This window comes from Embiotoca jacksoni, unplaced genomic scaffold (assembly GCF_022577435.1).
Source record: "Embiotoca jacksoni isolate LCO1_2020_lvr unplaced genomic scaffold, fEmbJac1.0.p SCAF_5, whole genome shotgun sequence".
NCBI lineage: Eukaryota > Metazoa > Chordata > Actinopteri > Embiotocidae > Embiotoca > Embiotoca jacksoni.
Window position 1 is genome coordinate 7,636,606 of NW_027185403.1, and position 21,289 is coordinate 7,657,894.

A 21,289-nucleotide genomic window follows, 5' to 3' on the forward strand; every position below is an offset into this window, starting at 1 on the left:
GACTGTTTGATTCGACTAGACAGCTGATTTGTAACTGAGTTGACCATTGATTCTTTACTGCTGCTTAGTTTAATGCATCATATTCCAAAAGATCATCATATGTTTGTTTCTTTTCTGTTCTGTAAAACACCTGAATTGTGAAATAGAAGACGGTATCATAATAGGCTATATGGAATAAAAGAGGGTAAAATTGAAAACCTTTATTAATTTATTTATTATTGTCATGTCTTTTTTTTGTCAATTTAGTTTGTTTTACATCAATATTTATCTAGTAATGGTCATTTTTATACATTCAACTTTTAAAGTTAATTAATTTCACCTTTTTTTTTTTATTTTTTTTTTTTATCCTAATTTATTACTTGATTGTACTCAAACAATGTAAAAAAAAAATCAGTACTAAGGAGAACAATGCGAAATAAAGAATAGATACAGCCGGAACCGCTAGGTGTCGCCAGTGAGGTCATCAGTCGGCGTCGGGTTTCCTTTTTAAAACGGCGAAGAAGTCTAAACTTCCGGCTTTGCAGCGCACGGCCGTTGTATTTTGTCCTGAGATTGTAAAGCGAACATAAGAAAAAGCTTCCACAATCGCTCTTGTTGAATCTCCAAAGTCGAGAGGTGGATTTGATGTGACGCTTTAATGCTAAACGACCGAGCGATGTCTGTGGTTTTTGACGGGAGTCCGCTGAAAGCGATGCAGAGCTCGCACACTGTCACACCGCAAAATGCCCTGAGGTGAGTGGGGAGGCGGCTGAGCCGATTTAAACATTCACACTGAAAAGTCTCTTATTACGTGTTTTTATTGCATGTTAAAGTTAACTGTACAAAGAAGAGCGGCTCAGAAGTTTGTATATTATTATGCTGTTCTGTACAAGCACCTCAAGTTGACAGACTTCAGGGTTACACTGTAAAACTTGATTTTTTTTTTTAACAGGTTATTTGTCCCGAATAATTTCAAAAAAATTATTTTAAATGATATCAGATGGAGGGAATCAAATATTTACAAAGTACTGTCCAGCAAATGTTTTATTTTTTTACTTTACACACAATTTAGACTTATTTTCATTCTGAATAATTTCCAAGTTGAACCGAAATTATTAATTGATTATTTGATTGAAGTTATTCTGCAGTATTTTTGATCTCAAATTATAAGTTATACATAGTTGAGTTTCTCAGGTTTGATTATTTGCTGTTTTATGACATGGTATGGGCTTTGGTCTGCTAGCTCTCACTTTGGTATCTAGAATATTTTTTAAGTAATACACTAAATGATTAATCAATTAAAAAAAATTGCAGATGAATTCATAGTTCTGAATTCTTTGTCTGACTTAAAGCAAAAAACTAAAACACATTGAGTTTATGAAGGTATGAAACTTAGGGAAGCAGCAAGTTCTGATATTTGTCAAACTGGAAACAGGATAGATTTGGTCATTTTTGCTTGATAAATCATTTAAACGGTTAATCAGTCACCTGATTGTTGAGAATTCATTTTCTGATATATTTGATCCCAACTGACTGTTTTTTAAGGGGATCAAAAGAATATTAATGGATAAATATTTTGATGTCAGTTAATCATTTCTGAACATGAGCTGCTTGTTTTTTGTTGTTGTTGTTGTTGTTGTTACCTGTATTTATTATACTATTAGTAAGTGAGATATTTCCTCAAATGAACAAAACAATTTAAGGATGTGAGTTTGGACACCGTGAAGCTGTAATGGGGATTATTCACTACTTTTTTTCACATCATAGACAAAGTGAATAATCAAGAAAATAATATGCAGATTTATTGATAATGTAAATGATCATTAGTTGTAGCCCTGACATATTTTTCCTCTTTAATGTTACTACTAGTATAAATCAATCTCTATGGATAGTCTGAAAGTCTTTTCAGTCTCTTTTCACACTCATACAGGCACATAGCTCTTTTTTTTTTATTCCTCTTCCTCAACAGTTCTAGCTTATGGAAGCTAAACTTTATCCTGTCCAACATCCTCTTCCTCCTCCACCTCTTCCTCCTCTAGCACCCAGGAGCTCTCCCAGGAGATCAAGTCCTTTATCAGTGGCGTTGACAGCGTTCAGGGACGGAAGCTCAGTGTCCGGGAACACGCCCGCTGCGCTGTGCGGCTTCTGCGCTCGGTCCCGGCCTGTCGAGGGGCCGTGCTGGAGCACCTGAGGGGCGTGTACGATGAGCACGTGTCCGCCTTTCTGCACAACCTGGAGACGGAGGGTAATGCCAGCTCTGGGGTGAGCTCCAACCTGGAGGACATCATACAGGTAGGACAGTGTTTTGAAAAGCCTAACGTGATGAGTACATTGAAAGGTTAATAAAGAACATTACAGATCAAGTCTTTGTGGATTATTATATTGTGGAGTCAATTCATTTCTTGGAAAATTGATTTCATTATTTTGGTTGTCTGTAGGAGGTTCATGGCGTGCTGTCGGAGTTCATCCGTCTCAACCCTCGAGCCTGGGCCCCTCTTGTGTCCACCTGGGCTGTGGACTTACTCGGCCAACTGAGCAGCAAGCACGCCGGACGCAGGGTGGCCCCCCACTCCTCCAGCCTCAATGAGCTGCTGCAGCTCTGGATGTCTTGTGCTGCCACCCGGTCCCTCATGGAGGCCTACTCCCAGTGTTTGGCCGCGATGCTGGCCTGGTGCCCTGATGCCTGTGTGGATGCGCTGTTGGACACCTCGGTGCAACACTCCCCGCATTTTGACTGGGTGGTGGCTCACATTGGGTCTGCCTTCCCGGGTACTATCATCAGCCGAGTGCTGGCATGTGGACTGAAGGACTTCTGCTCTCATGGCGCCAAGGACCAAGGGCCACTCGTCATGGGACCGGAGAAAGGCAGCAGAGTGCCCAAAATTGGCTCAGTGGTGGGAATCCTCGGACACCTTGCAGTACACCACTCTGACAGCATCCGGAAGGAATTGCTCAGGATGTTTCAGGAGAGTCTGAGTCCGTCAAGCCCTCTGTCTCCCACGTCCTCCTCAACCGCTTGGGAAAATTCTCCTCAACTTCGTCGTGCTGCTGTACCATTTCTGCTGCAGCTGGCTGCAATGTCCCCAAACCTCTTTGGTGCCGTGTCTGCAGAGTTGGTAGAGCTTTTACGGCCACCTGTCCTGCTCCAGCTGCAGGCTCTGCTGCAGGGCTTCCCCAGAGAAGAGCTCGACAACATGCTGGGGCTGGCTGTGCACCTCATCAGCCAGAGCCCATCAGGAGGGGCCCGGGTCCTTAGATTCCTAGCAGACACAGCGACCCCAGCATCTGTCATCATCTCTGGCCCAACACCCTCACCTCATGAGGGAGTCCGAGAAGGTTGCGACCGCCTCCTTCAGATGCTGCTCCTGCATCTCCACAAACTAGTTTTCAACCGCTCTGATGGCGCTGAAGGCAACCCTCATCACTCAGCGTTCTCTCAGCCTCAGAGGGTCATCCCCTTCTTGGAGGAGCTGCAGTCTCATGTAGGTCAGCTGTGTGCTGAGACACTGCGACTGGAGAGGAAGCGTCATCTCTGGCTGCACCAGCTGCTGTGTCTGCTTTCAGTGTACGGGGGTCCCAGCGTAGCCACCGAAGCTCTCTGCCAGCTGCTCACCCAAGCCCGCAACCCAGAGGAGCTGGCTCTGGCCTGGCAACTCCACACCACGCTCTCCTCCTGCATGGCAGGACTCATTCCTGCCGCTGTAGCCCGCTGTGTGGCCCAGATCCATACGCACACCCTGGGGCCGCGGCAGCTCAGGCAGCTGCTGCTAAACCTGGCTGCAGCCATCCAGAGTCAGGACGAGGAGAGAAGAGGGGCAGCAAGTGCTCAGTCTTCCATGGCTGTCCAGTTGGGCTCAGCGGTCTCAGGACACCTTCATGATTTCAGCCCGCTCCTCCTCCACGGTGACCCAGCTGTATCTCATGCTGCAGTGCGGCTCCTTTCTTGTAGCCCACTCCCTCGCACCTCTTCCCCAGCACACTTGCTCTTGCTTTCCCGTGCCGCCGTGACTCATTTCTTTCTGGCACTGCGGCGGAGAGGAGAAGCAGGGAAGGTGGGTAGAGATGGAGGGCAGGCAGCAGAGGCTGTGAACTGCTCAGTTATGCTCCTGTCCCGGTTTGCAGCGTACTCTCCTCTCACTCTCAAGGCAGTACTCCAGCAGCTGGTTGAGGGAGCGCTACATAAAGGCAACGCCGACCTGTTTGGAGGGCAGATCGCAGACATGTCTGGGGCCCCCGTGGCTTCCCTGTCTGTGTCCCCTGACCTGGGAGGCTTTTTGCTCGATACCAACTGTCGGTTTGGTACCACTGTTAATTTTTCTGGGAGCGTGTGGTCTGTGTTTCACGCAGGGGTGATTGGCAAGGGACTGAAGGTTCGCACAGCCACACAGGTGCCTGACCCATCAGGCGTCATCCAGGTGAGTCATGAGAACTGAGCACAGTTTACATATTACAGCAGTGCAATCAAAGCTACAGCATAAACCAATTAGGGAAGTGATTTTCTATGAACAGTAGGTCATGAATATATAATTTCAGTAGTCTTTTCAGTCAGTTTGAACTTGAAACTCCAGAAAACATTTGATGGGAAAAAAAAAAAAAAAATACAAAAATATTAGTGGGTGGCTCAAGTAAATTATGGATATTGCAAATACACAGAAATGCATATAATTGTTTGTGCTTGTTATTGATACCTGCAACTACACCTAAAAATGATCAAAGATAGAAGAAATTGTTTAAAAAGTGTAGTCATCAAGCAGCAGAAAACACAGAATTTTCCTTTCTTCTCTCTGTAGAACGTCCAGACTCTGCTGGCTGTTGTCGTCCAGTGTTGCAGCTCCTCCGGTCTCAGCGGCTCTGTCAACGGATCACGCTCACCGTCCGACCCTGACGAACCGCCACCCATCAATGCAGAAGCTGCTAAGGTTGTCGCAGTCACACTGGTGGAAAACGTCTGTCCGGATGTGGCCAACGGAGAGCTGTCGTGGCCCCCAGAGGAGCACGCCCGCACCACGGTGGAGCGAGACATCCACATTCGACGTTGCTTCGAGGCCCATCCGGTGCTCTTCTCTCTGCTGCAGGTGGTGGCGGCAGGACGCCCGGCTCTCTGCTACTGCTCAGCTGTCCTCAGAGGCCTGCTGGCCACTCTGCTAGCCCACTGGGAGGCATCCCGCGAAGTGTCATCCACAGACTCCTCGTGGCACCTCCAGGCCTCCTGCATTCTGGTGTCCTGCATGGGAGAGGGCCAACTGCTGCCTCCTGTGCTGGCCAACGTCCACGAAGCTTTCCCCCACCTAACTCCCTTCGAGGTACGGCTGCTACTCCTGGCTGTGTGGGAGTACGTGAGGGGCAACGGGCCCATGCCCCAGAAGTTTGTCTTCAGCTCAGAGAAGGGCTTGTTCTGCAGAGATTTCTCACGGGACGGTGATGTGGCGAGATACGTGGCACCAATTCACAGCGTCCTCCATAAAAACATTGACAGACTGGGACACCTCTGCTGGCGCTTCCAGCTCTGAAAGGTAGTGAGAAAAAAACTGTGATGAGCAGGTGGAATTAAAAAAAAGACTAAATTAGAGGAAATACTGCGTTACATTGCTCTAAGAGTGGACTGCAAAGTTGCTGTCACTGTAGTTCAGTTTCATACAAGTAGAGCTATGTGTATGTGTATGTGTGTACCTTTTGTACCTTATTTTTAGACTTGATACATTTTTAACTAGTTACTGTGAGAAATAAATTTATGGCACGTGTATATTTTGTTAATACAGAATCTGCTCTACACACAATGGAGCCTTAATGTGTTATTTTGGTTGGAAAATACAACCAAATTCTGCTGAATCATTTGTAGATTGTTATGCATCTTTTCCAGATTGTTCATGTTCTGAAAATTGTTGCTACAAAAATGCCTTACATCCCACAACCTGTCATTTCAACCACTTAACAAAATAAATACTCATTTGGTCCTAGAAAGCTCCTTGAATGCAGCATCCTTGTTGACGCTTAAAAAGTAAAGATCAAAAATTATCATTACAATGTGTTTTTTTTTTCTTTGTCCCTCCTTCATGCAAAGTACCAACTTGCAGGGGAGTTTGTATTTTTTTAAATTTTTAATTAACCTCTCCATTACCAGATAAGTCCCACTGAGGTTAGCAACCTCTGTTTCAGGGGAGATGTAGTCAGGGCGGCAGCATTACTCGTTCCAAACAGGACAACACAAATAGAAAATAGCAGACAAAGAAAAATAAAGTTAGTTTTCATTTGCAGCCAATTAAAATAATATGATAGATGTTACCTTCTAACTCTATTTGACAGGTTACAGTTTTAAGTGTGGCACGTCAACTGAAAAAGGGAAGCTTTTCTTCTCAGACTGAAGGACTTGGAGGCCTGAAGAGCCAAAAAGGGTTTAAATTAGAATAATTAATAATCATTTTGTTACACAAATCGATCATCTGGGGACCCCTTGGTGAAGTTTAACTCAAGCTGGGGACCCCTGCTTTCAGTAATCAAAACCTAAACACGATCAGGACTCAAGGTAACTTTATTGTGAGCCCATCACAGCAAGAGTGATATTTAAATAATGCAAAACAGGACATTTCTCATAAGCTGCCGAGACTAAATAAATGTAGAAGAATATAATCGGTGCAAACTTATTCTGAACACTGATCCTTGAGGTTTGAGAGGTAAAATGGGAATGTTGGTAGTTTTGGTGAATTGCAGAACTGTAGGATTTCACAGACCACTCGCGGACTCGCGTTTGTTCATTGCATGAATCCACTGTTGGACAAATCTGGGACAAATGTGTGCACCTCACGGACCGGAGCTTTACCGATGACGTGTCCGCGCCTGAGCGGATAAATATCCACGTGAAGTTCACCCACGTCCTCCTTCTTCTCATCGATCAGGTAATAAGCTAACGCCACGATTAAGTAAACAAATGAATGAAAGATGTAAAAAAATATGGGTGATTTAATTCACTATATATATATATATATTGATCAGTTTAAAGAAATAAGCGTGATTTTTTTGGGGTTCGTTGTTGAGAATCTTCCTTTTCAACGATCTTTGAAAGGGGCGGAGTCAAGCGCGAGCATAATCAAGATGGCCACCTTCACTAAAAGGTAAGACAAAGCGGTTCCGCTGTTTCATCGTGGATTTAACCATCGACTTGACGTTATTAGTGCGCGGCGGGGCGGAGATTATTACCGTGTTGAGCTGCAACGTAAAAGCAAGTCCGCGGTTTCGGGGTTTATCGGCCCCGGAAGTGGAGAAATCGGTCGAGATCCCCTCGATTGAATTAACGGCTGCCTTCACCGCTGTTAGCAGCGTTAGCACCGGATCTTGGATGCAAAGAGGTAATTTAGCAATAAGATTCACGTCAGACAATCGGGGATTAGTTTTAAAGACGGACTCTTTTTTTTTTAATTTATTATTGTTGTCAAACTGATGACGCGCGTGTTATTTCCTGTTGTATTTTTCCATCATGCCGAGTGCACCACAGCTAGCCCACGTTAGCTGATTAGTTGGCTAATACAGTCTGTTGGCATCAGTCCAAACACATCAATCACCCTCCGGATCTGACAGCAGCACGAGTGCTTGAAAGGGGGTGTTTACGTGCTTGATCACGGTCCAACGTGGGGGAAAGAAAAAAAAAAAAGTGGGGCTTCTGGGTAGTCTTGTTAAATGTAGATCATTTTCAGTGTGCAGCTGCAGCAGGATGGAGAAACGGGAAATGGCTCAACAGCCTGTGACATTGTCTGGCCTCTACTTTGAGGACACTTGTTTTTTTTTACTACCACAGAGAGAGAGCAAAGTCCGGGTGTGTCTGTTTGTGTTGTGTGTAGGTTTAGCTCCTGTACTTTGGCTCGGTTGGCGTCCTCCTTTTTGTAATTGTTCAACCAAATGTGACTGCTCTTTTAACTTTAGGTTGTCTCGTTGATTTTTCTCTGTAGGATGGCACCCGTCTTGGTGCTCTGGCTGGCTGTGGGCCTCAGTGGGACGTGGGCCGTGGACAAGGGTAACTTCAAGACCTGTGACCAGAGTGCCTTCTGCAAGTGAGTGCAGCAAAAATAATTCACCCGCTTCCTTAAAAGTCAGTGTTGTCAAAAGAAAAAAAGCACCAAAAAAAAGCACTGCGTTACAGATTCGTAACCGGTGTCCGCACTCTGGTACTCGATTTTTAAACAGGCGTCAGCGAGCATTGAAGCCCGGTGACTCTCCTTATCGAGCCCTGCTGGAGACCATGGAACTGACCAACACCAGGCTCACCCTGCAGCTCATCAATGACAACAACAAGGTAGGTCACGTAAAGAAGCAGTTTACACAGGAGGAGGAGATGAGATGAGACACATTTTAATCCGACAAAGCTCCCACAATATACTTGGTGTACTCTCGTAAATCATCTCTGCTTTAATTGTGTATTTTTGAACAGTCAGCTCCATCCACTGAGAAGATTAATAAGCCCATTACCCGAAGTGACTTCCATGCTTACAAAAATTTGACGCACTATAATCAGAGCGCAAGTTCTATCCGCCTCATGGTGTCAAACCAAAAGCCCTTAAGAATCCGGACCTTGGCTGAACCCATTTACTGAGTCCGTCGTGTTGATGAGAAACTAATGTACCCTCCTCTTGTAATCCTCCCCTCTCCCTCTATGTTTGGCTCTCAGGTGCGTCTGCTGCTCGAGCTCTACCGTCTCCAGGGAAACATAACCAGGGTGAAGATTAATGAGCTGAAGCCGCTGAAACCTCGCTATGAGGTCCCAGACGTGCTGGTCAGGGAGCCTCCGACTGAGCCGTGAGTGTCTCGTGAGAGTTCTTGACTCTGCGGGTGGTTGGGCGGTAGTGTTGATACTACAGAGGCAAACTGAAAAGGCACAGAGGGGAAAACCCGGGAGGAACGTCATAAGGAGAGCCTGTGGAGGGACACCTCTTTTAATAGAGCTTTAAATAATCAGAGTAACACAAAAGACTTCAGATTATTGCTGCTTTCAAATGGAACTCGTGAGCCTGAGCTTGTGACATGGGAAGTCATGTGCATGTTACACGTGGGATTCAAATGTTTAGGTCATGAGAACACTGCTGCTAAGCAACATGAACATCAAGAAACCACAGAGCCTTACAATTTAGCAAGCTAGCAGGTGGGTAACACAATGCAGAAAATGCAAAGGCATAATGACAGAGGGACAAAGAGGCTTTTGAATATCAATATTTTTTTTTTAATATATTATTTAATTACAAAGAAAAACCTAAAGTTTTGAAAACCTCAGCTCACACGTCGTGAACCCAGGGCTTTCAGAAAAGTATTTTGTTGTGAATACCACAAGAGGGGTATGTTCCCTCTTTTCATAGGCAACAAATATCAAGATATTTTTCACACGACATTTGAAAAATCAAAGGTGTAAATAATGAAGTTAACGATGGCTTGATTAATGTTACAAGTTACACTTGGTTACTGCGGCCAGTCAAAATGTCTGTGAAACGTAAGTACGGAATACTTAACAAAGGAAAAAAAAAAAAAGACCTCAAAGATCTTTATTTTGCTATTAATATTGAAGAAGAACATCCACAGGTTCCACCGACGTATAAGTTCAATCCTATCTTTACCTCTCTCTCTCTCTCTCTCCCTCTCGCCATCCTCTCTCTGCCTCTCAGCCTGTCCCTCTTGTCTCAGGATGAAAATGGGGTGGTGCTGTCTTTGGGGGCGGAGTCTCAGAGGGTCATCCTCAGCGCCCGGCCCTTCCGACTGGACATCATGGAGGGACGCGAAGTGCTGATGTCACTGAACTCTCGTGGCCTGCTGGCATTCGAGCACCTGAGGATGCGCAAGGACACGTGAGAAACCACGCATGCACACACATTTCCAAATACAAGCCCTCTTTTTCAATCCACGTCCTTACGCAGTGGATGATTTCTGTTTTTTTTTTTTCCCATGATATGGTTTGTTTTTTGAGTATTGTCTCTGACTCGTTGTTCTGTCCTCTTCTCCCTATCATCCTAGTTTCTCCTATAAAGTAACTAGCACAGTGGCTAGCGTGTGGGATAATATCAAGAGGGTATTCTCTAGGTAAAGACCCTTAAGATTTGTCAGTGTGTATTCTGTTCCTTGTGCTAATGCTGCCAATAGTGACATTAAACAGTAGGGCCTCCCATCACACCAAGTACTGTATTTCCCCTCAAATAGATGTGACTGTGAGAGAGAGATTGTGGGTGAGTGTGTGCACGACGGTCTTTTGATTCGATCTAGTTTTAAAGGGTCATTCCTGCCCTGACTGTTAGTATTCAAAGAGTGATAGCTTGATTTGAATTTTATTGTACCCCCCTAATCATCAGATAACACTGGAAGATCACACTGCAGGGTCTGTTGCAGGCCGAGCAATGCTTTCACTGTACACCAATGTTTTGTCAGATCAGTGTCTGATTAACTAAATCATGCACCTATAGTGTCACTCTAGCAGCTCGTCTCATAAGCTGATCGAACACTGCATGACTGACTCTGGTTTTGTGACCAGTTCTGATGAATGAGGAGAGTTAGCCTAGTTTAGGGTGAACGTTAACTGCAGCAGTCTGAAACCTAATGCCAGTGGAGAGTTAGCCCTGATTTAGCGTGCAGATACGGGTGATCTGTTTCTGTCTTCACATGCGTACAGTCTGTGGTCCCGCAAGCTTAGTTTTCAGGCTTTGCTGCTCAGCTCCCAAAACCAACAGCAACATCTCTCTTTGTGGTTATGCTTTAGTTTGTAGCTTTTCTCCGTGTTACAGCTGCCTTGATTTTGGGACATTTTACCCATAAAATACACTGCTACATTTGAGCAATAAACAAGCCACCTCGGTCACTGTTGTCTCCTGCATGTGCACCACTGCAGATCACCTCCGCAGCTGTGTGTGTGTGTGTGTGTGTGTGTGTGTGTGAGACTACCAAAATTCTGTTGCAATTCAAGGCTGGTGTGAATGATTTTGTGGCGCTTCAACATGGTCTGGATTACGCCTTGGTACATGTTGGATCCACTGGGTGAAAGTTGGTTCTGTAAGGAGCCTTGTGGGTGCAGCCTCTGAAGCTCCTATCCCATAATGCCGAGCTTGAAATAGCCACAGGGCAGGGAGTTGCTCAGTCCCCTTTGTCATTAACGTCATTGAAGACCTCGTAGAGTATCGGTTAGTTGTCTGTGTGGAGTCAAGGGGCAATCACCGACCTCCCCGTTTGTACGTCCTTTTCCTTTAATTATAGAATAATTATCCTGTCATTTAATGTCGCTCATCAAAAGATGGCATGACTTTGCCAAAGTGACACATCTTTCTCTTCCCCCCCTCCGTATACTCTCCTCACCTCCTCCCTCCGTTCTTTGTGCCACTGAGCAGTCAGGCAGAACCCGACTCCGAGAAGAAAGAGGAGGCTGATCCGGCAAACCCGGCCGAGGTACCGCACACTAAAATGTGCTTTCTCTTGTTCTTCCTCTTTGTATTCATACACACTGTTTCTACACTGACTGTCCCTGTTTGTCTGCCAGACAACAAAAGAAGAGGAAGAGAAAGTAGAAGACGGCATGTGGGAAGAAACGTTTAAATCACACTCGGATAGCAAACCTCATGGTAAGACCTGCTTGTATCATCAGTTTTTGCTCCTTTTAGCCAGCACTGTAATATCTGCATGTGGGTGTGTTAGTGAAGGGACACTAAGAAATCACTCCTATATAACGCCACTGTGCCTCCTTTGATTGATAATTGGATGTTCTCGCTCCTCAGGTCCATCTGCTGTTAGCTTAGACTTTTCACTGCCGGGCGTCGAGCACGTCTACGGTATCCCAGAGCACGCAGACACCCTCCGACTCAAAACAACAGAGTGAGTGCCGACCACAAGTTGCGTTTACCACGTACATATGAATTCACACGGAGGCACAGATGTGATGCGTGTGCGTGTTTGTGTGTCGCAGCAATGGAGATCCGTATCGGCTCTATAACCTGGATGTGTTCCAGTATGAGCTGTATAACCCGATGGCCTTGTATGGGGCTGTGCCAGTAATGTTAGCCCACAACGCCCAGCGGACTACAGGCATCTTCTGGCTCAATGCTGCAGAAACCTGGGTGGATATAAGCTCCAATACTGCTGGAAAGGTACACAACCAGAAATCTGGCCTGTTTTTTGACTGCAGGATTTAGTTTCTTAGTTTTGGTTTCCAGGCACATAGTTATTTAAAAGGTTCCATGGTGACCGTCTGCTGCACAATATCAAAATTTGTTTTATTTTTTATTGTGCCTCTCAACAGACTGTGTTTGGGAAAATGCTGGATTATGTTCAGGGCTCCAGTGAGACTCCACAGACAGACGTGCGTTGGATCTCTGAGAGCGGCATCATCGATGTCTTTATTATGTTGGGACCAACTGCCAAAGACGTCTTCTCTCAGTATGCCTCTCTTACAGGTAGGAAGGTGGATCCCTCTGCCTGGTTGTCCTCGTTTCCTCAGGAGTCAGAAAATAACGCTATCTGAGGTCTATTTTTTTGTTAGGTCAGGGTTTTTTTTGTATTTTAGGATGGATGCGCAAGTACCGCTCTTCTCAATTTTAATATGTATTTGAATAAAAAAAGGTTGATGTCAGGGATTGCAAGAAAAGTGTTACAAAGGGAATTACTTTGTTCACTTTGCACTAGGTTACATTTGATGTGTGAAGTCAAATCAGACTAAGTCTGATCACCAGGAATATGTTTTACTAAAGGTTTTTAATGAGCTGCGAGTTAATTGTTCTTATAGCTGAATGTAAGTAAGTAAGCACTCGTCGTTAAGACATCCTTGCCGACTTATATTCACCTGTAATGAAATACATGATATTTTGTCAGTTAAATCAAATGTTCATATTTAGTTCACAAATTCAGGAGCTGTGGCACATTTAATGAAAATAGAAAATAATTATTTGATTTGAACTTCACTTCACAACTTCACTTTAAGTTTATAGATAATTATGAACTGAATTGAATTAAAAAGATCTAAAGTGGTTCTAGCATTTAACACAAGGGCATTTGCCCAGAGCTTTTTAAAAGTTTGTGGAAAATCATCCTGTCATTTTGCCTGATATCCACCATCATGAACTATTATGTTAGATTAAATATTGATCTTCTGCCTCCTACCAATAAAAACAAAAACAAAAAAAACATCAGCTTTTACCTGACCTGCTCAGGCTCATTCTCTCCTCCCCTGTCATCTGACCTCCTTCTTGTGTTGTCTGTCAGGCACCCAGTCCTTCCCTCCCCTGACTTCCCTGGGCTACCACCAGTGTCGCTGGAACTACAATGACCAGGAGGACGTGCAGTCAGTGGACGCCGGCTTTGATGAACACGACATCCCCTATGACTTCATCTGGCTTGATATTGAGCACACGGATGGAAAGCGCTACTTCACCTGGGATCCACACAAGTTTGCCTCACCAAAAGAAATGCTGCAGGGTCTCATGGACAAGAAACGCAAGGTACAGATAAAACATGATCCAGCGTCACTGTACCTGAACACAATGTTTGTATTCTCTGGTTTTCTTGCCAGAAGCTCCCTAGTGTCTATTCTGCTGCTTTCTATCTCGCATTACCTGAAAGCTTAGTAAAATAAAAATGACCTGCTGTAGTTTCTTATACAGTGTATTTCTACACCCTCCAACACCACATGCTCACTTTTCTCGAATTGTTTTCCTTCCTAGATGGTGGCCATTGTGGACCCTCATATCAAAGTAGACAGCAACTACAAGATCCATAATGAAATCCGCTCTCGGAGTTTCTACATCAAGAATAAAGATGGTGGAGACTACGAGGGCTGGTGCTGGCCTGGTAAGAAAGACTACATCCAACACCAGAAAATGTGTACTTTATACATTTGTAATTGGACTTTATGAACTGGATATTTTTAAAGACAATGAATATTTCCCTCACATTCCTTTTATCCTCCGGATGTATGATGAACATCAGGTAGTGCTGGTTATCCAGACTTCACCCGTTCAGACATGAGGGACTGGTGGGCCAGCATGTTCGCCTACGATCAGTACGAGGTGAGTCTCCATCTGCAACTGCATGTGCAACTGTAGTCAGCCATGCAGATTTGAATAAGAAAGGACAAAAACTCTCACGGGGATCAAATCCTTCATCAAGCTTTTGTTTAACCAAGAAGTGTCACAAGCTCTTTTTCTCTCCTGGGAACCACCAACAACCTCAGATTTCTGAAACAGCCCACCGACATCTGAAAGTATTTTTAATTGTGGGCTCAAAATAATGTATCTTTTGTAATATGTCCGGTTTGGTCTCAAAATTACATCCAGTCTGTTGGCTCTCCAGGGCTCCATGGAGAACCTGTACACATGGAACGACATGAATGAGCCGTCGGTCTTCAATGGGCCCGAGGTCACCATGCACAAAGATGCAGTGCACGGAGCCTGGGAGCACCGTGACGTTCACAACTTGTATGGCTTCTATGTGGTGAGTGCACACTATTTGACCAACTTAACTTTTCCTATAAATATTTAAGTTCGAGATCATTTGCAATCTGTGTTTGATTCTCTGTGGTTTTTAGTGTAGTCTTTTTTTCTTCTTCTCATGTACAGTAACTTTATCCCTGTGGTCCTGAGCAATTGGTTTGTAATGGGATATTAAATGTGTGTCTGAGACAGTAGGAAATGTTGGTACCACACAAATGGCCTAATGACACAGATATGATCAAAAATCTGTGTATTAGAAAAATAAAAGGATCAATAGAAACTCCGATGAGGAGCTGTAGGGTGGAGTTGGACTCTAAATGCAGTAAGTAGGAAGAAAGCCTGGTACATTATGGTTTTAAATGAATCCCACTGATATGGTTAGAGTATTTAATGACAATAAAATGTCTTTTGAAAAGAGCTAGAGTAGAGTGCCTTTATGACTGACTTTAAAATGTTCGTCCTTGTTTTACCCTCCAATCATTTATCTCTCTGTGATCAACAGCAAATGGCCACAGCGGAGGGTTTGATCCAGCGGTCGGGGGGAGTTGAGCGACCATTTGTCCTGACCAGGGCCTTCTTTGCTGGGTCACAGCGATATGGTGAGCCCTTTACTGCCTTAACTCCCCAGACTACCTGATCTTCTGCTCATGTACACTGGGCATCACACATTTAATAACAGCTTTTGTTGTTTACAGTTGTCTTTCTTTACATTCGGTGTTGACCAAACTACACTTTCAGTTTTACCCAGATTGAGTTGTGAAAGTGTTTGATATGATTGTGAAGTGTTCAATAAAGATGCACATCCTAGATTTGTGTGTGCTGAGTGTCCATAATGATCCAGCCTATTTTAAGTTAAACCATTGCAGATATATCTGGGTAAACTTTATCATTATCATTAACTGAACCATTTCCTATTGCTGTGATGATACTAAAATAAAGCTTACTATTAGAAATAGATAACATTATAATAAAGTATCAAGTTATGTTGATGATGTCTTTTTTTCTTTTTTAGTGTGTGTGGGAGTGAAGGCTCTTCAGTGTTAAAGTGCATTTTTGTATTTCCAGGTGCCGTGTGGACCGGAGATAATGCTGCTGAGTGGGATCATCTGAAGATATCCATCCCCATGTGCCTGAGTCTGGGTCTGGTTGGCATCTCTTTCTGTGGTGGTGAGTATGACCATCGTACCTCCCGTTTGTTGTGACCGCACCGACATGTCGCTTCCCTACATGGGCATCAACTGTGCCTCTAAAGCAAAATGGACAGAGAATTTGAAGTGTGCATGTGACAAGTGGAAATAATAATGATCCGTTATCATTTTAAAAGAGTCAATTCATACTAATAAATATGGTTAAAATCCTGTAAAATGGTTAAAAAAGATCATATGTCCTGACGAAGACTCTATAAAAAGGCTGTAAAACAGCAAGAACTCGTAGTGTGCTAAAATAGGTTGAAGTACTGAGAAACTGTTATTTATTCATTGTTTATTTCATTCATTTTTGTCAAAAGTTAATTCACTATTGCATTATCTGTAATCTCCTAAATAGCCTGATCAGCTATCCTGAGATCGATTGCTTGTCTTCGCCTGCATACCCGGGGAGTTGCCGGTGTTTTCCTCATTCCAGTAAATGCGTTCACTGAGGAGACGTCACCGCATCACTCTCATGATTATGTCTCCCCGTTTTCAGGGGCGTAACATGCAGAAGTCTGTCAGTACCTGCATCTCCATCAACATATTGAATTGATGTCCAACGTAAAAATCAGCTGCCACACGTAACAGCAGTAAAGAAGCACTGTGATACTGAGCTGGGTTTGGAAAAAAACCTGCATCAGTAGTCTAAAATTAATTTGACTTGGATTCACATCTCCCTGTAGTGTTTAGTAATGTTGTCATGGAAACGGGGATGAGGGGTTGTCATGGTGAGAGCTCATGTTCCCTGGGTAATTACCTGCAGTTATACAGAACCGTCATGTTGGCTGTATGTCTGTGGAGTGGGATGCTCATATTCATGATCAGTTTGGCTATTTTGTGTTTTCTACTTGCATTGAATAAATTTAATTTAGTACAAATTTGTCTTTATTTAAAACAGAAGTTCCAGTTTGAGCCATTATCTTCAAATAAAAAAACAGCCGATTTTAGGAGATTCAATGTTTTTGGCTGTGTATTTCTCTCACGACATACCGAGGCTGTGATCAACCCAGACTTTACGAATATTCACCGCCCCCCTTCTGTCTCATAGCTGATGTGGGCGGATTCTTCAAGTCTCCGAGCTCTGAGCTGCTCGTGCGTTGGTACCAGACGGGGGCTTACCAGCCGTTCTTTAGGGCCCACGCCCACCTGGACACGCCCCGCCGGGAGCCCTGGCTGTTCGGCCCGGAAAACACTATGCTGATCCGCGAGGCTGTGCGCCAGCGCTACACGCTCCTGCCCTACTGGTACCAGCAGTTCTACCACGCGCACCGCACGGGGCAGCCCGTCATGAGGTGAGGACGGAGCAGGAAGCGAATAAATGTAGACTTCAAATTTCAAAGTAGACATTTCCTCGATTTTATTATTTATACATAAAAAAAATTTAAAAAAAAGAAGTAATGACACATGCCGTGTACCGGCATCATCAGTCTCATCAGTGACTGTCATAAATGAGAATACCAGCGTACTAATATCATGTAATTAGACATTACTGCCCTGTACTACTGGACAGAGGTGTGTATTACTTTTCCTGAGAAATGGAAATAAATTATCAACGTTGTCCCTAATCAGAATTATTATTGTGCATTGTATCCTAGTGCACAAAAGCACATTGTGTTGTTGGTTTGAATTCACTGCAGACTTCAGTGATGTGGTTTGAGGCAGATGAAAATATTGTGAGATGTGCATCTCTGTTGCAGACCACTGTGGGTGGAGTATCCTCAGGATCCGGCTACTTTTGCTGTGGATGACGAATTCTTGATTGGTGAGACACAAAACACCAAAGCTTTACTGCCTTCCCCATCACTGTACACTTCCTGCACAACAGCCATTAACAGGCAGAAACAGTTAACTGGAGAACAGGTGGACACGCGCGCGCGCACACACACACACACACACACACACACACACACACACACACACACACACACACGCACTTTAGATGAATGCTATGTTGCTTCATAACTGTGGATGTGTAAATCGGCAACTGCTTGTTAATATATTTTCTGTATCAACCTAGAAGGTGATGAAGTGTCAGTGTTGATCACAACGGGTTTCTTCTGCCACCATGTGGCCAAAACAATATGTATATATGCAGGTTTAAAACGAAATCATTGTCTTAATGGTTAAAGTTACTGACTGAATTAAATGCAAAATGTCTGCAGCTCAGTTGTTCAGTCTGTTGTGATTAATGATGTCATGCGTTCAGTTTGGCATCAGCCAAAGTAACGAGAGAACAAACCTGAATTAAAACTTGAATTCAGTTGTTCAGTAAGGAAGAAATGTTGCGAAACATCAGTTCCCAATGACGATACTGAACTCTGCTGCAGGGAGAGATTTGCTCGTGCACCCAGTTACTGAGGAAGGAGCCAGGGGAGTCACCGCCTACCTGCCCGGGAAAGACGAGGTAAGAAGACTTTTAACACATGTAACGGTTATCTTTTAATGTTATCAGTAGGTTTTGTTTTAACGTGTGTGTGTGTGTGTGTCTGTGTGTGTTTTCAGGTCTGGTTTGATGTCCACACCTTCCAGAAGCACAACGGGGCCCAGAACCTTTACATCCCTGTCACCATGAGCTCTGTAAGACTCGCAAACAAATGTATCCCAACGGATGTCCTATAAATATACACGCTGCGAATTATCTCACAACCCATCACTTTGTATCTGTTTAATGTATAATTTCAAACCTCTCCACATTCGTTCCCTTCATTTGTCTGATTTTTAATGTGGAGTCTTGGCTTTCCGTTGTCAGATCCCCGTTTTCCAGCGCGGCGGCTCCATCATTCCCAGGAAGCTTCGAGTTCGCAGGTCCTCCACCTGCATGGAGAACGACCCCTACACTCTGTATGTGGCTCTTAATCCCCAGGTAACGGAAACTGTCCTCTGACGGCAGCTGCATGACACAGCTGCGTGATCCACTGCTATTTTGACACGGAGACCACTAAGTGGGATTATTGTTGTTGAAGTTTTGAACTTTTTTGTCTGACAGAGAACTGCAGAGGGAAAGCTCTACATAGACGATGGTCACACCTTCAACTATGAAAAGAAGGAGTTCCTCCACAGGCGGCTGTCCTTCGCCAACAACGTCCTCTCTTCTGTGTAAGTGACAAATATCATCTCGGCTATCTGCCTCTCTGGTGTAAAAAATGCACCTCCAAATAGACTCTTAGAGCTTTTACACACCTGAAGGTCCAGAACAAGGTCCGGACCAAGGGGCATGTTTTTGCTATATTAGGTACATTGACCCAGTTAGTTTTGGTCTCGCGTTGCAATTTTCTGAGCACACTAAAGAACCAAAAAAAGGTAGGTGTGAAAGGATCTTTCGATAGTTCAGTATTGTAACATTATAATACACAAAACATTCATGGTTTGTATTATAGGAGCTACATTTTAATGTATGTATTGTTTTGCCTCCTATTAAAATATTACGTCCATGTCTCTAACTGGTCCACAGTAACCTCGCTCCCGATGCCCAGTTTACCACCCGCTCCTGGGTTGAACGTGTTGTCATACTGGGAGCCAGTAAACCCAGCAAGGTGACCTTGAAGACTGCTGGTGAGTGCTTAATATTTCTCTCAAATCAGGTGAAATCATCATTAGTTATAGCCTGCATGCTGACAGACATACACACTTCACACTTGTACAGATTGGATTGCCTCCTTCCTAGAGCGCAAGACTATCTTGTAAAAAAACAAACTTTAAGGATGCCCTTGAACTTATAAAAAAACGCAATTGGACTTGTCATAGCAGGTGAAGTACAGGTGTAAATAAAAACGTTAACAGACTTTATTAATTCCATGTGTGCGTTTCCTGCTTCATGCTAAAGTTGTTTTCAAGCTCACAGCCATTCAAAAGGCAGTTCTCGAATTTCCAGGATCTAAATATTAATTAATTTAAAAAGATACTCTGTTATGCTGTGTGAGTCATCAAAGTTGAAAACATGTTTTTCTTTTTTTCCCCCTCCTCTTCTTGTTTTTGCAGATGGACAGGAGAGCCAACTTGAGTTCGATTTTGACGCCTCCATGTCTGTTTTGACGCTCCGCAAGCCCAGCATGAGTGTAGGGGCAGACTGGACCGTAATGCTTCAGTAACCACGGAGACGGAGGAGGAGGAGGAGGAGAAAATAACTGAACTGACCTGACCAAGAGGAGATTGAGAGAGGAAGGAGCAGACACCAGGCACTAAAACCCAAGACTAATTAAAACAGGGCAACAGGCTAGCCATCATGTTGAGTAAAGGACATACAACACATTAATTACACGCAGTTTTCATCCACACACACAAAGCCATGTAAACCTGTTAGTCCACCTGAGCCACTTAACTTCTCTGCCATTTCCTTCTTGTGTTCAGTCACAATGTAATACCTAACAAAAAGGGTTCAGGGTTACTGTTAGATAGATCATTGTTTTCACAGAGGAGACAACAGTGCAGTTCAACTTGTCATTCTTATGAATATTTGAGCTTAAGAAAAAAAGCCTTTTATTTTTATTTGTTTAAATGTCCATCACTAAGAAAGATCACCGTGTGGGGGTTGCTTGCCATTTCAAATTAAGGTTCACATTCAAAGCACATGCTCCAACTGCTGCCGATCCCCTCCGTCTGTTTCTGACTTGATGCTTTTAAAAAAAAAAAAAAAATCATTCCATCCCTCTTTCAAGCCAAGCGCTTAAATTAGTGAAGAGGTCAGCCATCTTTCCACATTTCATGTCGAGAGAGAGAGAGCCGACAATCTCCTGTTCGACTCTACACCAAACTTTCATCTTCCTGAAGCCCACAAAAAAAAAAATTGGTTTTTTTCCGACCAATCCCTGCAGAGTTCATTCTTGTTTCGACTGAATTCCTCAGCGCTAAAGTTGTGTGCACTGAAATCATTCAAAATCACTGCGTCACATTGGAAGAGATCAGGTCGTCCAACTGCTGCACAGCAGAGGGGATTTTCAGCTGTTGTTTTGAACAAACTTGGCAATGGGAATCACCTCAAGGGACTGAACCACCGACGGCATGTGGATCAGCCTGTTGACGCGTTTTCTTTGTTTTATCAAGTGATTTTCTCCAACGTTGTTTACTAGATTATTTTTTAATGCACTTGAAGAATGAGAAGTTGTTTAGAAAGTCATGTGTTGCTAGTTATCGGGACAGTCCAGGTTTTCTATCATGTCATTTGGAACTTTATGAACAGGTCGACTCTAATCCTTGAAGTATTTTACGAGCTAATATCCATTCAGTGGTCTCCTGATCTATAGAAACTTCAGTCCATAAACTGAGTCCTCAAAGACTCAAATGATTCTCTGGAGTGCGTTTCATATCCGGTCTAGTCGACTCATTTGACCTTTTTTAGAGGTATCGTTCTGTGAGTTTGTTTCCTTGATTGTTTTTATGACCATAAATGTACATGTTGTTGCAAATTTTTTTTTGTTAGTGAATGGTGGAAATGGAAGTGACGGATCAGGCTTCAGCTTCAGTTGTCAGATGTACGCTAAAAGACGAGACCAAGTGAAAATAAAAATTGACCAAATGTGAAAGAGATAATGTGTTTTCATTGAATCAGGATAGTTCTTAACTACGTCTTTGTTATCTGATGACGCATAAGATGGTATTTTATTTTGAATGTTTTATGACTGTGTTCAGAAAGTTGAACCAAAAATAGTTATTTTCACTTTTTATTGAACATAATGCAAACATTGTTTT

General features: G+C 43.6%; 2 protein-coding genes across 4 annotated transcripts; both read left to right on the forward strand.

Annotated features, from left to right (window-relative positions):
• The first annotated feature begins 530 nt into the window (after positions 1-530).
• Positions 531-5,969, forward strand: ints5 (integrator complex subunit 5). Its single transcript, XM_069171641.1, has 4 exons — positions 531-732; positions 2,019-2,271; positions 2,418-4,394; positions 4,770-5,969. The coding sequence occupies exons 1-4, from the start codon at positions 638-640 to the stop codon at positions 5,487-5,489; spliced, it is 3,045 nt and encodes a 1,014-aa protein (XP_069027742.1). The 5' UTR covers positions 531-637; the 3' UTR covers positions 5,490-5,969.
• A 1,070-nt stretch (positions 5,970-7,039) lies between these two features.
• ganabb (glucosidase II alpha subunit b) lies at positions 7,040-21,130 on the forward strand. 3 transcript variants are annotated; one of them, XM_069171771.1, is made up of 25 exons: positions 7,040-7,088; positions 7,920-8,021; positions 8,155-8,263; positions 8,636-8,763; positions 9,621-9,800; positions 9,967-10,032; positions 11,325-11,382; positions 11,474-11,555; positions 11,709-11,805; positions 11,897-12,077; positions 12,230-12,383; positions 13,189-13,424; positions 13,647-13,773; positions 13,912-13,991; positions 14,275-14,415; positions 14,917-15,013; positions 15,480-15,581; positions 16,653-16,896; positions 17,302-17,366; positions 17,932-18,008; positions 18,107-18,181; positions 18,354-18,467; positions 18,591-18,700; positions 19,056-19,156; positions 19,583-21,130. In XM_069171771.1, exons 1-25 carry the CDS (start codon positions 7,069-7,071, stop codon positions 19,690-19,692), a joined length of 2,856 nt encoding a protein of 951 aa, XP_069027872.1. In that variant the 5' UTR covers positions 7,040-7,068; the 3' UTR covers positions 19,693-21,130. The 3 variants fall into 3 exon arrangements, with proteins under 3 accessions (XP_069027872.1, XP_069027874.1, XP_069027873.1); XM_069171772.1 differs by lacking the exon at positions 7,040-7,088 and adding an exon at positions 7,150-7,322; XM_069171773.1 differs by lacking the exon at positions 9,967-10,032.
• The last annotated feature ends 159 nt before the right edge of the window (positions 21,131-21,289 follow it).